This window comes from Contarinia nasturtii, unplaced genomic scaffold (genome assembly GCF_009176525.2).
Source record: "Contarinia nasturtii isolate CC-2019 unplaced genomic scaffold, AAFC_CNas_1.1 Cnas_scaffold_187, whole genome shotgun sequence".
NCBI lineage: Eukaryota > Metazoa > Arthropoda > Insecta > Diptera > Cecidomyiidae > Contarinia > Contarinia nasturtii.
The window spans coordinates 1,865,036-1,882,145 of NW_022197544.1; the positions used below are offsets into that span (position 1 = coordinate 1,865,036).

At 34.4% G+C, this 17,110-nt stretch overlaps 4 protein-coding genes across 4 annotated transcripts; 1 reads left to right on the top strand and 3 right to left on the bottom strand.

Moving 5' to 3' along the window:
- Nucleotides 1–3,961: 3,961 nt before the first annotated feature.
- On the bottom strand, nt 3,962–9,260 carry LOC116336722 (probable serine/threonine-protein kinase clkA). The gene is made up of 6 exons (XM_031760787.1): nt 9,051–9,260; nt 6,508–7,453; nt 5,966–6,063; nt 4,592–5,056; nt 4,427–4,522; nt 3,962–4,335 (listed from the first exon to the last, which is right to left on the bottom strand). Exons 2-6 carry the CDS (start codon nt 7,289–7,291, stop codon nt 4,039–4,041), a joined length of 1,740 nt encoding a protein of 579 aa, XP_031616647.1. The 5' UTR covers nt 7,292–7,453; nt 9,051–9,260; the 3' UTR covers nt 3,962–4,038.
- Nucleotides 9,261–10,630: 1,370 nt separating this feature from the next.
- LOC116351720 (E3 ubiquitin-protein ligase parkin) lies at nt 10,631–12,837 on the top strand. The gene is made up of 6 exons (XM_031783863.1): nt 10,631–11,179; nt 11,257–11,467; nt 11,532–12,211; nt 12,277–12,384; nt 12,456–12,569; nt 12,710–12,837. The coding sequence occupies exons 1-6, from the start codon at nt 10,925–10,927 to the stop codon at nt 12,800–12,802; spliced, it is 1,461 nt and encodes a 486-aa protein (XP_031639723.1). The 5' UTR covers nt 10,631–10,924; the 3' UTR covers nt 12,803–12,837.
- A 23-nt stretch (nt 12,838–12,860) lies between these two features.
- On the bottom strand, nt 12,861–13,741 carry LOC116351731. Its single transcript, XM_031783874.1, has 2 exons — nt 13,615–13,741; nt 12,861–13,331 (listed from the first exon to the last, which is right to left on the bottom strand). Exons 1-2 carry the CDS (start codon nt 13,619–13,621, stop codon nt 12,898–12,900), a joined length of 441 nt encoding a protein of 146 aa, XP_031639734.1. The 5' UTR covers nt 13,622–13,741; the 3' UTR covers nt 12,861–12,897.
- A 108-nt stretch (nt 13,742–13,849) lies between these two features.
- On the bottom strand, nt 13,850–16,991 carry LOC116351712 (splicing factor 3B subunit 2). Its single transcript, XM_031783852.1, has 6 exons — nt 16,851–16,991; nt 15,386–16,695; nt 15,017–15,199; nt 14,755–14,926; nt 14,425–14,672; nt 13,850–14,341 (listed from the first exon to the last, which is right to left on the bottom strand). Exons 1-6 carry the CDS (start codon nt 16,869–16,871, stop codon nt 13,963–13,965), a joined length of 2,313 nt encoding a protein of 770 aa, XP_031639712.1. The 5' UTR covers nt 16,872–16,991; the 3' UTR covers nt 13,850–13,962.
- Nucleotides 16,992–17,110: the final 119 nt, after the last annotated feature.

Sequence of the window (17,110 nt, forward strand, 5' to 3'; positions counted from 1 at the left end):
CTCAAGTATACGGCATTTTCGATGGTTACCGAGGTGGAGAGGTTCTTTCTTTTTGCAGCCAAAGCAGAGTTCATTGTGTAACAGGAAACGCATCTCAAAGTGAAGAGCGAAAGAAAAACAACTTTCCACTTCTTCACATTTTTACCTTTCAACCGGAATTTCATGCTTCACATTTGTCTGTCGTTCCATTCGTGGCAGCAACAGATTGGGTAATGTATGGAATAAAATGTGTGTTGATTGTACTTTTCTATTTATTGTTTTAAACCATTTTGTTACAATGTTTTTTTTTTGTAGTCATGACATTTTTTCCCCTACATAATTTAACTCCCAAAAGATCGAAATACTATTGAAACCAAGCTTAGCTTTTTCATCACCCATATTTTTCTTTTATCTTGTTACGACATATTATCTTATTTCTGTTTCATCTCTTTTGTTAAAAGAATGTGAACAATGTTGAAAATGGTTTTTCCTTTGATTTTTGAGTTCTAAATTGTTATTTGCATTGTTTGTTGTTTTCTTCTTTTTTTTTTGGTTTTTGTCTTTTGTTCTGTGCTTTTCTGGTGTACCTAATTTTCAATTAGATTTGATTATTATCGTTCAGTTTTTTTTTGTTATTTACAAATGACGAATGTACACTTCATTTTGGACTATGGCTTCGAATTTCAAATAAAATCGAAGTAGTTTGAATAGTGTTTAAAGATTAATGAGAAACGGAAAAACATAAATGTAAGCTAAATTTTCTATACATTTATTCATTGGCGATGATAATAGTGTGGCAATATAATATGATGTGAGAGCGGTACCAAGTGACAGAGACTGAATCTTCACATTTTATCGACCAATGACATGATATACAAAATTCACTACGGTGTTGTATAGCAATCGGTATGTATGTTGAGCATTAAAGTTGTTACTACAGACGGAAACAATGTGTCATTGCGTTGAAAATTATGTGAAAATGTCTGTATGATAAATGATAGAGGATGTGTTTTTGATTTATTTGAAATTATATTGAATACGACGACTCTTACATTCCATGAAACTATATAAATTACAAGAAAATGACGAACTTAAGTTAGACATGAAGACGTAGTTGCGTTGTGACAAGAGAATTATGGTGACATTTCTTCGTCATACACTATGTGCAAAATTAATAAGAGCACTTGCTTCTTATATTGAACATGAGACGTCTTCACAATTTCACAAACATTAAACTAAATTCAACTGTTTCGATACATTAGTGTATATGAAATGTGGATTTTGTGAATGAATTGATAGTGATGGAAAGATAGAGGGAAATAGAGAGTATTTCTTCTTACCATGGTCTAAGGGGTTGGACAAGCCCCAGTATCTACGTTGGAGATATTCTCTTGGAAAATGTTGACAATAAAGATCATATTTATCAAACCAAATATATCCACAAGACTTTTTAAATGGAAGATTCAAAATAAATGACCCCTTTGTAATCCAACTGTAGATGCCATAAAGAGATAGAGAGAGAGAGAGAGAGAGCTCCATCAGAATTCGACTCACAAAGTCATGATGCATAAAACTTTTGGCATCGGCATGCTATGCACAATACTATGCACATTGTGGATTGAAACTATCTCAGCATGAAGAACATTAAATACAAGTGAAGTAATGCACAACACATTTTAATTTCTTTCCATTATTATCTGTAAATCTTAATTTTCCATTTAGTAATATTTTGGTTGGTCGTATTAATCGAAATTCCCTCTCTTTGTCTTTCTCACTATTGCAAAGAACAGCATGAGATTATTTATGTTTTAAGGCGGAAAAATGTGGTTTTTTTTGTAGGTATTTCAATAAAATGTGTTCCACTGAATTAATTTATGATTTAAAATTATTGTACCTATTGCATTCATTTCAATACAGTTTTGTGTGTGTTTTTTTTTTAATTTTTGGTTCTGATATCATTTCTACCATAATCTATTCTTGTTAGGTTCTACTTGAAACCATACAGTGACATTCTTCTATATATTTTTTTTGCGCAGAGATAATATATGGAAATTCCAAAGAAACAGAAAGAAGCTCTGGTTTGCTTTGCATTATTATGCACACTAGTGCTGTTGTATTACAGTTTGATTAGTCGTGTTATTTATATTGCGATCAAAACACTGGAAATAAATTGTTAAAGAGTGTTGCACCGTTAAACGCCCATAACGTGAAACTTTATAAACGAGCGTTGTATTGTATTCTGTTAAAAATTAAGGCACATCACTTTTTAAACTCAACATTTTCGAAAGATACATCATTTTCCACAGTATGCGTGTGTGTGTGTGTGGGGGACAAAAACAATGACAAGACCAATTTTTGTGTGATTATGAATATTTCACCAATTATTGCTTAATTCAATATGGCTTTAAGGAAATGAAATGACTTCATTAATAAAGAAAACTTTTGGAAATTACAATAGGTAAAAAATAAAATGTCGTTTTTTTCTTCTCCATCATGATTGAATTCAAGAAACAAAGGCACAATAAATTCAACAAATTTCTTCATGTTTTTGTATGTTTATCAACCTTCCGACTTCACTTCACTATATACCTATAAATATGTATATATTTTACTAACTAAACAAATTTGTTCGGGGTGTTGATCGGTTTCCATTTGGCATCATACATTAAAGTTATTTAAATTTGTTAGAACATTCATCAAAACTCTACGGTTACACAATATATATCTATCTCCTTGTGGCATTTAAGGATAAAATGTGTTTGTTACATTGTAAACCGTAATATCGTCGTGTTTCGCTGCTGTCTGGCAATTTTCAATTGCAATCGAAAGCTTTGTCGATGCGTTAAATTATACAACACATCACTTATGGTATTTGCATAAATTCATGATGTTTTTCGAATGACCTAAATACACACATTGACGAAAGTTTCATTTCGAAAGTCAAGACTTTAACATACACAACATTACATTTAATTAAAGAACATTTTTTTTTATGTTAATGTAATTAGACGATTATTTTAGAGTTGTGTTGAGCTTCTATTGTTGTTGAACTTGCTTGTTGGCTTAATTTCATTCAAGTTTCAACTGAATAATTTTGGTTGGGAGGTTAATTTACTAGTACAAATATATAAAAACGACAATGAGCTCACACTCAATGAGAAAATGAAAACATTTCGAAATGGGACAAAGAGAGAATAAAGAATATGAGCTAATTAATTATTTGAATCATTTTTTTATCTCTTCAATGTCTTTTGCTTGTTTCTTCTTTTGATATATCGAAAAATAAGGGATATTTTAAAACGGACATTTTTTTTGTTTGTTCATAATGAACATCATATAACATTCCTTTCTTTTTTATAATATATATTGATAACTCTTCTTTTGAAAATACGCAAATTGTTTTGCATTTAAAGGAAAAACACGTTCCACAATATGGTGAATATGAAAGTAGATTGTTGAGTTGAAATTCAATAGTTTCACATTCATGAAAAATAGTGGAAAGAGCAGACAAATGAGATTTGTACTTTTGATTTTATAAATGTTAAAAATTTGTGTTAAATTTTCATTTTGATATAGTTACGGAAATGCGAGTATAATAAAGTTTTTTTTTCTTTTAAAATAACAAATATCCTAAACCATAATTTTAATAGAAATTTAATTTGTTAAAAATATCAATGGCATAGAAATAATCGACTCTCGCCTAGAGCTCGAGTATAATGTCAATCGACTTTGGATGATTCGAAATAAAATTGATCGATAGGCTGACACTTCATGTGCTATAGTTCCATTGGAAGATTAATTAATTTAAGGTTTTTCAATCATAATTTTAATAAATTAAATCAAAATCTATCGAAATATTCAACTAAATTTTTTGGGAAGAAGTAGTTTTGTGTATGTGTGTGTGTGTTTTTTTTGTCTCATCGTAAAAAAGATTAAATATATAATATCTATTTTTTTTGGTTTTAATTTGCTTAGAGCATTTTTTTTTTGTTCATGTAAAATCTATAGAATTTGCTAATTCATTCGTTTTTAACTCGAATTGTTGATTTTTGACACTTTTCAAAATTCGGATGCGCGTAAATCACTAAAATAACTGTTATTTGACGCTGTTGGCGAATCGGTCGAGCCAAGACTTTCTGCATAGCTTAATGGTGTACTATTTGCTTGCATACTAAAATGTGGTCCCTCCAATGAATCGCCCATTTCCCATGGTTGTGGACTCAATGTATCCGCTTCCGATTCAAATAGTCCAATTTCAATCGGACTACCGGTAACATTAAAGAAAATCTCCGAAAAACGTCCAATCTCCGTTGAACCGAAGGCTTGTTGAAATGCCGGCAATGGAATTGTATCCGTCTAAATACGATTAAATCGCATACATATTATTTTATTGGATTTTCTTGTGTGTGTTTTGGTGAATTTGTTGTCAATTTAAGTGTAAATTTACCTTGAGCTCTGTTATTTCATTGAAATCAGTATTTGATTTCTTTTCTTTCCTTTTTCGTCGCTTTCCCCATGAGTTTTCTTTTGTAATGTTATTTGCCTGAAACGAATAAATAACAACAAATCGATTTATTTGTGTTTGAAATGTAATTGTACAATTGTCATTTACCTTTTTACATTTGACAACTTTTTTATTTGTATTTAGTTTGGCCGGTGATTTGATGGTTATATTTACCGATGGAAGATCGTTCTTTTTTATCAAATTTCCATCATCCGGTGTGCTTGGATCACAAATCGAACCCTCTGTTTGCAGCACATTTTTTATTGTGTCATTTGAAGGTGTTGCTGTTGGTAATGTTTGTGTAGGTGTTGTTTGCCATTCGGTGTTATTTGCTTCTTGTTGATTTCTCGTTTCTTTGGAACTACATTTCTGGCTATTGTTTGGTGTGTCATTTATATTGTTATTATTATTATTGTTATTGTTATCCGTGTCACCATTATTAATTATGCAATCATTATTTGTGTACTGAGATGACGATGTTGTAATCGAATCGGGTGTCGAGTAGTCGGTGTAATAATCGAAATTCTCAAATGACTCATGATGATGTTGTTCAATCCGTTCACTTTCGCTCATCTAATTAAAATGACAAATACATTTCAATCATGAATACGTTTTGTTATTGTTTTTCGACTAATATTACATGTGCTTTGGATATAAACAAACATTCATCAATCAATCGCAAATTTGATACAATGCGTTGATTGTATTTTTTTATTCATTCATTCTTCTGTTTCATTGATTCAGAACATGTATGCATAGCAACGGCACATAAACATGTGCGCCACAAACATTGAATGTACGTCAACAAGTGGTTGAAAGGCCTTGTATCTATGTAGCCGATACACACACATATATATATATAATATAAATATAATTCGATTTATTCATGGCAAAAATCATGCAGCGAGTCAATTCATATTGAGTTTTTAACACAAAATATACGGATGTGCTCGTGCGCATTAACATCAGTATGGAATAACAAAGCTTACAATCTACCGTTGCTTACAACGCGACCGTTCGCTTTGGGATTTCTGTTGCTGTTGCTGTTTTTTTCGCAATAATTATTAGAATAGAAGAATAGAAACTGCGTCATGGACAAATAAGAAAAAATATTTAGAAAAAAAAATCAATTTCGCCTACGTATTCCGCCCACTTTTTGGGGTGCGCGTTAATGTAGAAAATTGTCCGTGTGCGGAATTAAGACTTTGAATATTTTAAATGTTCCGCTGAAAAGATAAAAAGAAAAATTCTGTACGCATGATCGATGCCATTCATTATCAACTCTATCGCACCAATATTTTAAACTTTAGTGCATATAACGAATAAAATCGATGATTGAAACATTTACTTTGTGTAGGAACATGACATTTCAGCATATTTCAAAATGCTAATATACATTTATTACTTGTTCGAAAATCACACGGGGAAAATTCAATTTGAATGACAAATTGAAATCGATTAACCGCATGGCCGTCAACTCACCTGTGTTTCGAGGCGTCGATTCATTGCTACCAGCTTCGATAAACTACGATCGCGATGCAGTTTCGATGGTTTGTCCTCTTTTGCTGTAACCATTTGACCTATTTAAAGTATACCATACAATTTTCGACAAATAATTTTTTATGTAATGTAATAATGGCAATATTGTCGCTTATGATATGGGGACACGGGAGGTAGATTGTTGGTTGTCATGAGTCCATATAAAATGTCATACAAATCGATAACATTATGAAGCGAGAGATGTGTCGAGAAATTGCAAGCTCAATGCTACGCCCTGTGGCTTGTACACGCTCCATTTGTTCTAAAAATGATAAATCGATATGGAATAAAGCAGAACTGTGCGCGCAATGATATATGTATTAGTAGTATATATACATAAAGTCAACGCGCGACTTCCACTTGTTGAATTTGAAGCGACACAAATTCTCTCGTTGTATGTGTGCATTTTATATGCAAAAATGAGCAATGGAAAGGAAAACAGAAGAAAAAAGTTTGAAATAGAAAAAAATATAAAATAGCGTTACCATTGGGTGCACCTGCTGAGTATTGATTTCCATGGGGGTACTCATTATAATTGGAATTGTTCATCGCATGATATTGGTAATAGTGATGATTCGATTCATTGATTGTTTCGCTGCTATTGTGTGAATTTCCATACCACGGTTGTTGATGGTGTTGATGTGGTCCCGTTTCAAATTGTCGTGCCTTCGGATGTGAATCGAATGTACGATTATTTGAATGCGGTGGCATTCGCATGTGTTGTGGATGATGTGTGGCCGACTCATGTATGAATGTCTGATGACTTCTTGGATCGGGAGCTGGAATATTGTTACAACGGGACACGCCACCGTTTAGTGGCATATAGTCACTACGACCATTTTCACCATTTGGAAAGCATTGTTGGGTATCGCACATTTGGTAGGCTCCACCGTATCGTGATCGATACGTTTGCATTGTGGATACAGCCGTGGCTGTCGACTCATATGGCGATGATTCGAAATTCGCCGAATATGATGATTGAAATGGTACCATATTTGCTTTGTATGATTCATAATGGCACGACGATGAAATATTTCGATTCCCGTACTGATGATGGGCATGCGGATGATGATGCGAATGATGATGATGATGGGGTGGCTGTGAAGGATGATGCATCCCATTCCAATTGATATGCTGACTATGTCCATATGCATTATTATAATTATTGTAGCCTACTTTCATCATTCCATTTTTGTAGCGAAACTCATGGTTATGCTGTGGCGAATGATGATACACCATGCCATTGTAACCGTTATTACAATATTCCATTATTTTCTATGACTTTTCGATTAGTTTCGATTATATTTCGTGTCTTTTGAACTTTTAATGGATAACACCTGACGATACTGGTCCTTTAACGTATTATTTCTATGAATTTGGTTCACAATTATTGTGGTGACCACATGTTGTGGATCCATGCCCGCTTAGCATCTGCAACAATAACCAAATAATCGTAATTAAATATACATCTATTGCTCTCGATTTTATTCAGTATTTTCAACGTTTCATATATTCATTTCATCATCAGTTTATTGCAATCTTCAACTTGATAGACTCAGTACGACAGCAAAAAAGACAAAGGACAAGGCGAAATTAGTGCAGTGTTTTTTTTAAATCTTCATGCTCAGTTTCCTTCTATCGTTTCAAACATATAATATCATCGTTGACGTCAAGCTTTTGTAATTATTTTTCAAGAAGCTGTGATAGCATACACATCATATAAGAGGAAAATGAATACATAATGTTTCTTTTATTCTATCGCTCTCTAACTCTAACTCACTCTCACTCACACATCCTATCCACTGCATCAAGTGTATGTAGAGTACACAGCTATTTAGCCGCTTCTGACGTTTTTTTTTCTCGCGCAAAACTGTAAATTGGCTCTTGGTGGATTTTTGTATACATTTTATTTGCCATGAGCGAATACGTTGTAAAATATACATGTATTCCGATTTTAAATACAGCTTTTCGCATTGATTTTCGGGAAAATCAGCTATATTTTTCAGGCCTTTCGTATATATAGTTCCGAACATTGTGTTTAACACCCTCACAGTGTTGTTTTTTTTTTGCTTTCAGTAATTATCGGAAAATGGCAATTAGACACGATATAGTCCCTTATTGGCCATATTACTAAATGCAAGAAATATTTATTTTTACATGAAACCTGAATGAATTAATATCGATTCATTTCTCTCTTTTTTTTTTTGAAAATATAGTATATAATACTCATTGAATGATAAAATATATTTTCCTCAATCAGACCATCTTGTTTACGGTTTGCCTTGCCTCGCCTTGAACAATCCACCAACTCAGCGTGTACATGTGTGCAATATATCGACAATTTATGTATACGCGTTTCGTCAATCTACATGAGTGAATGAGAATGAAGGTGGAAATCGTCGAAACCGCGCTTTTGAATTTATGGCCTTTATGACTTACTGATAAGAGATAGTTGAAAAGTATTTTCGACAAAGTTTGAGATCTCATCAAACCGTATACATCGGCATACACACCAGCGCAGTGCGTAGTACGCATCGACTACCTCTTATCAGTAAATTGGCAAACGCATCGAATCGGAAGCATGCTTTCCGCTATTCCCACTTTTATTCTCAGCGAAATTCTTATATTTTAGTGGGTGCTGTTACTCGGATAACAAGCGAATGTTTAATGGTTAGCGCGCGGCTACATATTTTGACAACTTGGCGAACTGAGCTTAATATAACGTTATATTACATGCATACCAACGCACAACGAAAGACACGCAAAGCGTGCTTCTCCAAAAGTATGTATGGCTGATATGGAAAGAAAGACACACAATACACACATACAGGCGTGAAACGGATACCGATATCCAAACGATTTTCAAACACTCACATACACTCACATGCCATGCATGTGTGTTGATTTGTTCTCCGAAAAGTTTGAAGACGTAGCTTTATCCTTTATTTATTGATCGTTTTTTGCGCTGTCGACGTTCAAAATCTACGCATACATATTCAAATTCATATATGGTTCGCTACATACGTACCATACTGATCTAGCGCATCTTGTGCTGCTTCGTCGTCTATCACTTCTACACAAGTGGTTTTCACACAACATGATTCTTTCTTCTTTCTTTTTTACTTTACTTTTCGACTATATTGTCTAATCGTTATTTCAAAATATGGTTTATCTATCTCTCGTTTGCAAATATGCATGTGCATATGGAATGCATTTATATCTTTAGAACATTCTGCGAGCTCTCAATTCGAGTTTTCTTTTGTACATTTTTTTAAATGAGCCACAATGTTGGGGTGGAGGGTTTATTTTCAATTAAAAAAAAATATATATAAATTAGTTTAGGGTTTGTCAAAGAGCATACAGTAAAATCAATTCGAAATGACGACAAAATAAAACACAAAACAAGCCACAAACACACCCTCACACACACTCATACCGCAATACACATTTGGATATTAGTTCAACTAACACTTCAAATTGGCTAGTTGTTGCAACAACAGATCAGAATGAACATACATATGTAAACATAAAATGTATAAAACTATTGAGAGAAAATTAAGAAACGTTAACCATACTGAATGCACGTCAATAGTTCATGAAACCGAAACCGTAAAACTGCAAATGTTCTTTCCACGTTTTCAGTTGCGTTTCTTTTTATTTTTCGCTTTTGTTCGTTCGTTTAACATTTAAATGATGTTTTTCCACTGAGAACAACAAAAAAAATTAATATTCTCGAATCAAATTGACGAAACATTAAGGGTGGCTATTTGGAATATATGTAAACAACGTTTGATCTATTTTATCGATTCCATTTACGCGAATCCAAACCAAATATGGGACACTAACCGGTTCATAGATGAAACTGGAAGTTCACTGATTGTACTGATTCATTTCAAATGGAATGAATTATTTTGGATTTTTCCAAAAAAAATAATAATGTTTTTCCACTTATTCCGTGGTTTCTTTTTTTGTTTCAATTAAAAAGCTCACACGTTCGTTCACACTTTTATTAAATAAAATTGTTTTGATTCAAATTGCGATTTGTTTCGCATTCAACGTGAAAAAAAGGAGAGAGAAATGAAAACAATATTCAGTGTATCTAAATATGTTGCCCATCAAATGTAGACTGATATTCTGGCGCGAGATATTTTTCCTGTTTCTTTTGCTTTTCTTATACATTTCCCTGCCTCACACGTTTTATGCTGGTGTTTGTGTACTAGAGTCGTGTTTATTTTTTTCCTCATTTTCGTTTTCTATTGCAAAAAAAAAAACGTTGACAAGTTACATGATAAAAGCTCAATGTTCCAGTTTTGTACAGCGCAGCTGTCGTAGATACATACACAAGAGACCATGTAGCGACCAACCACATAGACGCCGCCGTACATACGTTGCATGAATAGACCGAAGAAGGTATTGACTTGATGTTCGAATGTGAATTGAGATCATTTTTGACGTCCTGAAATATACCAAGTTACGGAAAAAAATAATGAAGTGTTGGTTGATATCAAATGGGTGAGGCATGAAGTATACCTTCCAACCAAGGTTCATTGCCAAATTCATTTTATTTCTCAGATTGAAAAATCTAAATTACAAACGAAATTTTTTCAACGTTTATTTTCGACATATTTTTGAATTTAAAGAAAAGAAAAATCTTAGCTCATCAATTGTACTCATATTATTTACATAAGACAGATTTGACAACTACTTCGAATAACACAGAGTACAACAACAACAAACAAATGTCATGCAATGCTCTAGCGCAGTCGAACTGTCAAGTCAGCTGGTGAAGCGCTCACACATAGTAAATACTAATCGTAGTTTATGTTTATTCTATTGCGTTCGACAGCAGATAAATAGAATGAATGCAAAATTATATATTTTATAATATACCGAGACAAAATCATGAGTTTCATAATAAATTTATTAAAAAATTTACTACATAATATGCTGGAATTATTGTCATTTAGTAAGAAAACATTGAAAAATACGCTTAGTATTTATGTTAAATTCAATCGAGATACATTGTCTGTTGATCTTGATCCACATTGGGCCATTCGAGAGGTGAAAGAATTTGTTGCTCCACAACTCGGCTTACAGCCAGACGAAGTAAAAATCATATTTGCTGGCAAAGAACTTAGCGATACAACGAAATTGGAGGTATTTATGTCGCAATATTTTCATCACTTCTTCGTACTAACTCTTTGGGAGTCTTTTTTTTTGTAAATTTAAAATAGGAATGTGACTTGGGTCAACAGAGTATTTTGCACGCTGTCAAAGCACGCACACAACCAATTTCAAAGCGCTCATTAAATGTTCCACTGGCGAATTCATCCATTGAAGAGGATCCCAATGAAGAACATGAAGCATCTAAACCGTTATCACAAACACTGACTGATTTGCAATTCTCTGATTCTACGACACATGAGAATATTAATGTTGATAGAGGTAAGGGTAATTTTTTGTTTGAAAAACAAAAAGACGTCCACTAAAGTTTAAATCTAACAAACAGATGGAGAGAAAATGAAGGCAAGATTCTTCATCTATTGTACACATTGTAATGATTTGTGTGCGGGAAAGTTGAGAGTTCGTTGTTCATTGTGTCAAGGTGGTGCGTTTACCGTATACAAAGATCCAGAAGGTTGGGATGATGTTCTAAAACCAAATCGAATACCAGGACTGTGCGAAACGAACGAAATTTCATGTACACGAGATAATGGCGAATTGCCGTTTGCTGAATTTTATTTTAAATGCGCAAAACACCCGTCGATGGGTGAAAAAGATTTTAGCGCACCATTATCATTGATTAAACGTAATATTAAAAATATACCGTGTTTATCATGTACCGATGTATGTGATCCCATCTTAGTTTTTCCATGCGATTCGGGTCATGTCACATGTTTAGATTGTTTTCGACAATATTGTCTATCACGACTGATGGACCGTCAATTTGTTTCACATGATGACATTGGATACACGTTACCGTGTCCAGCCGGCTGTGAAAATTCATTCATTCACGAAATTCATCATTTTAAATTACTTTCAAAGGAACAGTACGATCGATATCAACGATTCGCAACTGAAGAATATGTACTTAAGGCCGGCGGTGTGCTATGTCCACGCCCTGATTGTGGTATGGGATTCATAGTTGATGCTGATTGCAAAAAGATTACTTGTTCGAATGGTTGTGGTGTAAGTGTTTCCATTTTAATCAATTCCAATTTGATTTATTCAAAATATATATTATTTTTTTTCAGTATGTCTTCTGTCGAGACTGTTTACAAGGTTATCACATTGGTGATTGCATTCCGGACGATGGAACAAATGCCACATCCAATCAATCACAATACTCGGTCGATCCATTGGTAATATAACAAAGAAATTTAACTTTTAATCAACGTATTTATTTGAATTTTGTTTTAACTTTGATGGTCAGCGTGCAACTGAAGCAAGATGGGACGATGCATCAAGAGTTACGATAAAGGTCATATCAAAACCATGTCCAAAATGTCGAACACCAACAGAACGTGATGGCGGCTGTATGCACATGGTATGCACCAGACATATTGTTGTTGTGGCTATTGCTTTGCAATTTTTTCATTATATGTTTCCGATTATTTTTCGATTATTCTCCGATTACTTATCGATTATTTTAAATTTTATTCTTTCCTTTTGTGATTCTCCCCTTAGGTATGCACCAGAGCTGGATGCGCCTTTGAGTGGTGTTGGGTGTGTCAAACCGAATGGACCAGAGATTGTATGGGAGCACATTGGTTTGGTTAATGTTAAAGCCAATTAGATAGAAATCAATTTCCGAATAAAAGAAGAAAACAAAAATAAATATTTTTCTAAACTTCTTCAATCAAAATGTATTTTATTTATTTTAATACTAAAACTTCATATTCTTGAAAAGAAAGTTCCTCGCCATTGAACGGAATATACAAACAACCGTGGCTGGCTTGAACTTTGCCCGGCGTTTGAGTTCCTTCGTGTAAACAACGTCCCATATACAAGTTCTCTCCATCAATTGTCTTGCCGATTACAATTGCACCAGTTGGAATTTCACCATTTGTTGCAAACTCCCACACAAAAACTCCAGAGCGCAACACTTCATATTCGGTTTTTGGATGTTCTTCGCCATCGAATGAAACAAATGCTGCATGTTTATCGGGGATAACTTTTGCTGGGAGCAAATCAGTTTCATGAAAGGCACGTCCCACATAAATGGTGCTGCCATCAGCATCACGGCCAGCTCGAATTGCATGCTCTTTTGGGAATATGCTGTTCGAATTCATCATTTGCCATCCATAACCTGAATAAACAAATTTGAATTGCAAAATTAACGAAGAAAATAATTTCGTTTGAACTCATTTTTCAAAAGTCGATTATCATATGAAACTGCTATCAATCAAATTCAAATGAATTTTTGTATTCACTTTTTTGTAATCAATTGTCAATTTAGGATGATGGCCAAGGTATATTTTGAAAATAAAATCTGCAACACATGACGTTTGCTTACACGTTTTAATTTCGATAATCAGACTTTGAGAAATATAAATTTCGCTACACAAATTTATTTCACATTTTAAATTTACCTGACATTTTGTGGCTGTTGATATTTCTCAAACAATACTAAAGTGACTGAATTTGCTAAATGGCAAGATGGTTTTAAATTCACATGCCAATTGTGTATAATATGATTCACCATCACACCTATGCATTTTTATGGCCCCTCTAAGATAAGATATGGACAATTTTTATCTTATCGGCGGCTTTCTCTACTTTTGTGTACTAAAAATGCTTGAACAAAAATGTGTATTCTATTGCTCATTTGATTTCGGTGTTGTTTTTATTTAAGTTTTATAACTTCACGAATGTTCTCTCGCAAGAAAGATATACAAATAAAGAATGAATAATGGATCAAATATGAAACGTTTGACAATTTAAAATTTGAACTCTTTATATTTTTTCGTTTGTTTTGTTGTCGTTTCGCTGCCCTGTTGACGCTTCCGTTTCGATTTCTGAACGTGTTCAGCAAGCATATCTGATAGATCCTCTTTTTGTAGATGACTCTGTTGTTCTCGCATTTGTTGTTCATATCGTTGTGCCATTGCATCATTGTCCAAATCCAATTCGGATGGATCGAGAGCCAGCTCAACCATGCCTTCGCGATCGCCAACACGATGTGTGGCAATATTTTGTGGTGGCTTTGCACCGGTCGCTGTAGACATATCATAAACATGAGTTGATCCCATCATAGAAGCGCCAATACGATCGCCACGCTTTTCAGGCAATACTTGATAAAGAACTGGCGTTTCGTTGCTGAAATAAATAGCACAAAATCGGAATGTAAGAAAATGATGAGAGAAAAAGGTCAAACAACATTTATTTAATGAAACACTTACTCTTCCATTTCACTTTCAATCTTCTTTTTACGCAATTCAATGGTGTCGGGCGTTTCCATTCCAGCTGTGACGCTGGTCAAACCAGACGGTGTGACCATGCCTTCAGCTGGAGTGACTAAACCGCTCTCATCAAGTGGAGCATCAATATCCTCATTCTCTTCATCTTCTTCTTCTTCAGATGATTCTTCTGATTCAGATTCCAATTCACCCCAAATATTATGATCAATGTCACCCTCCTCAACACCGCTCTGAACATCAAAATAAATTTATAATTAGAACCAGGAAACATTTTGTTGTTGTTTTTTTGAAAAATGAATAATCTGTACTTACATCGGCATCCAATAGACTTGTACCAAATACATCGCCATAAAGTGGTTTTCCTTTTTCGTCGACGGGTGGTTTGCCCCATCCACCTGCATGATAACCAAATGAACATCCCTCTGGAATTGGTGCATTCAAACCAGGTATTTTCAAATTTGGATAACTTGGCGGAGGGCCGTATCTGAATTTAACGAACAAAAAATTGCAGTTGTTTTGATTGGAGACAAAAAAATTTCAAATAAATTTGTATCGATTTAACACCGCTTAATACCTTTGTTGGGCAATTAACCATGGCGGTGGAATTTTGTGACAGTTTGGGCCAATTGGCATTCCAAGTGCTGTACGCAACTCTTCCGATAGATCTCCGGGCTTCTTTTCTTTTAATCGCGTCTCGAATTCCTTACCCTCATAATATAAATCACCGTGAATGGTCATACGAGGCTTTGTTTGCCATCTGCAAATCGAAAATAAAGTTTGATGAAATGTTTAAATAGACAATAATCTTGATTGGATTGAATTAAAAAAAAAAAAAAACAAAACAAAACTCCATTCACTCAGTCATTCTTATTCACGATGGAGTTTATCATTACAAAAACAATATTCCAATAGAAAAATATTTTTGTTTATGCTTATAACTTACTTGAAGAATGCATCGTGTAATTTCTGATAGTCGATATCAATTTTTCCCATTTTTGGTCTCGTTCGTTCACGCATTTTCGCCTTGAGTGTTTTTGCTTCGTCCTTTTCCTGCAGCGATGCTCTCATTTCCATGATACCAGTCTTTTTAATGAATGCTGGCAAATCGAATGGCGGTTTTTCAATACCACGTTTGCCCTGTAGGTATTTTCGCTTAAAACACCAATGCCGCGGTACTTGAACGGTGTTACGATGGGCCTTTAATTGTACCAACAGTTTTGGATCGCGTGCAGTGACATCGTGCATTTCAACGACATCAGGTCGACCAACCAGTTGCTTCAATTCGGCCACGCTTAACCGTGTGAGTTTCTTTAATTTACGCTTCGACAATTTCTCACCACCATCTTTATTTTCATCATCCATATCTTCGTCGTCGTCGTCCAACAAATGATCTTTATCTTTCTTTTGTGCATCTTCATTGTTTTCGGTACTTTCCTCAGTTTTAGCTGCGGCCGGTTTTTCGTCTAGCTTGAACAATTCAAATACACGATAAAATTGTCGATATATCGGCGCCAAATCGGCAACTGTAATTTTTTCCGGTACATATTCAATAGCCACATCATCTGTAGATTCATTTGTTTTCCCATCGGCGGACGATTTATCTTCGCCATTTGTGATTTTCTCTTCACCATTTTGCACTTTATTTAGGCGATTCTTTTTATTTTGCTTTTTTCGTTGTTTTTTCTTTTTATTTTTATCTAATCGATGTTGACCTTTTGATTTGGCCACATGATTTGCAGGCACCTCTTCATCATCATCTGACTCAGCATCGGCATCGGCATAGTCTGTACTAATCACGCCAGTCAATGCTCTCGGTGCAGTTTTATCAGTTTCAATTGGTATTTCACCATCGCCACGGCCCATTTCATCTGCCAATTGATCTTTAAATGCAAATACATCTTCCAACGCCTTTGGCAACACAACTTCACCGGCATTTTGATTGTTACTCTTCACATCGTCCGGCTTATCAACTTTCACAGACATTAATGGTGGTAAATTGTGTGCACTTTTATCGGTTTCGTCGGTGCCCCAATTCGGTTGGTCACCTTGTTGATTGATGTCATTGGTGTTATGATGCATTGGCATCCCGATTGGCGGTGGTGGCACCATATTATTTTGCTGCATGATACCTTGATTGATGTTCTGCATACCGGGTGGTGGTGCATTCAATATTTGTGTTCCCGGTGCAGGTACCGACATCATTTGCCTCTCCATCTCGGCCTCATACTCAGCCATTGAATGCATTTGATTTTGCTAAGATTAGAATTACAAGTGTTTTTATTTTATTTTATTGAAACTTTCAACTATAAACATTGTACTATCTGAACATTAACAAAGCAGACTTGAGTATAAAAAAAAATCACTATATTCACCAAACAACTGAATGGAAATAGAAAGAAAAAACTTACCTCATGATTCAAATCTTCCATGTCTAATAGTCAAATATGCAGTTTAATCCAAAATTCAGGTAGAAAATGTTCGAAAATATTTTACATACAAATCGAAATCGGACACACAATTTTATTCGATTCCATCTACGCTAGCTCACAAACGTCAAACAAACGTTGTGCTGTTTTCTGAGCATACGTACTAGATTACAATCTATTGAGAGTATTAAGTCGATTCTCCGATAGGGACCATATTCACCATATTTGTATTTAATTCAAAA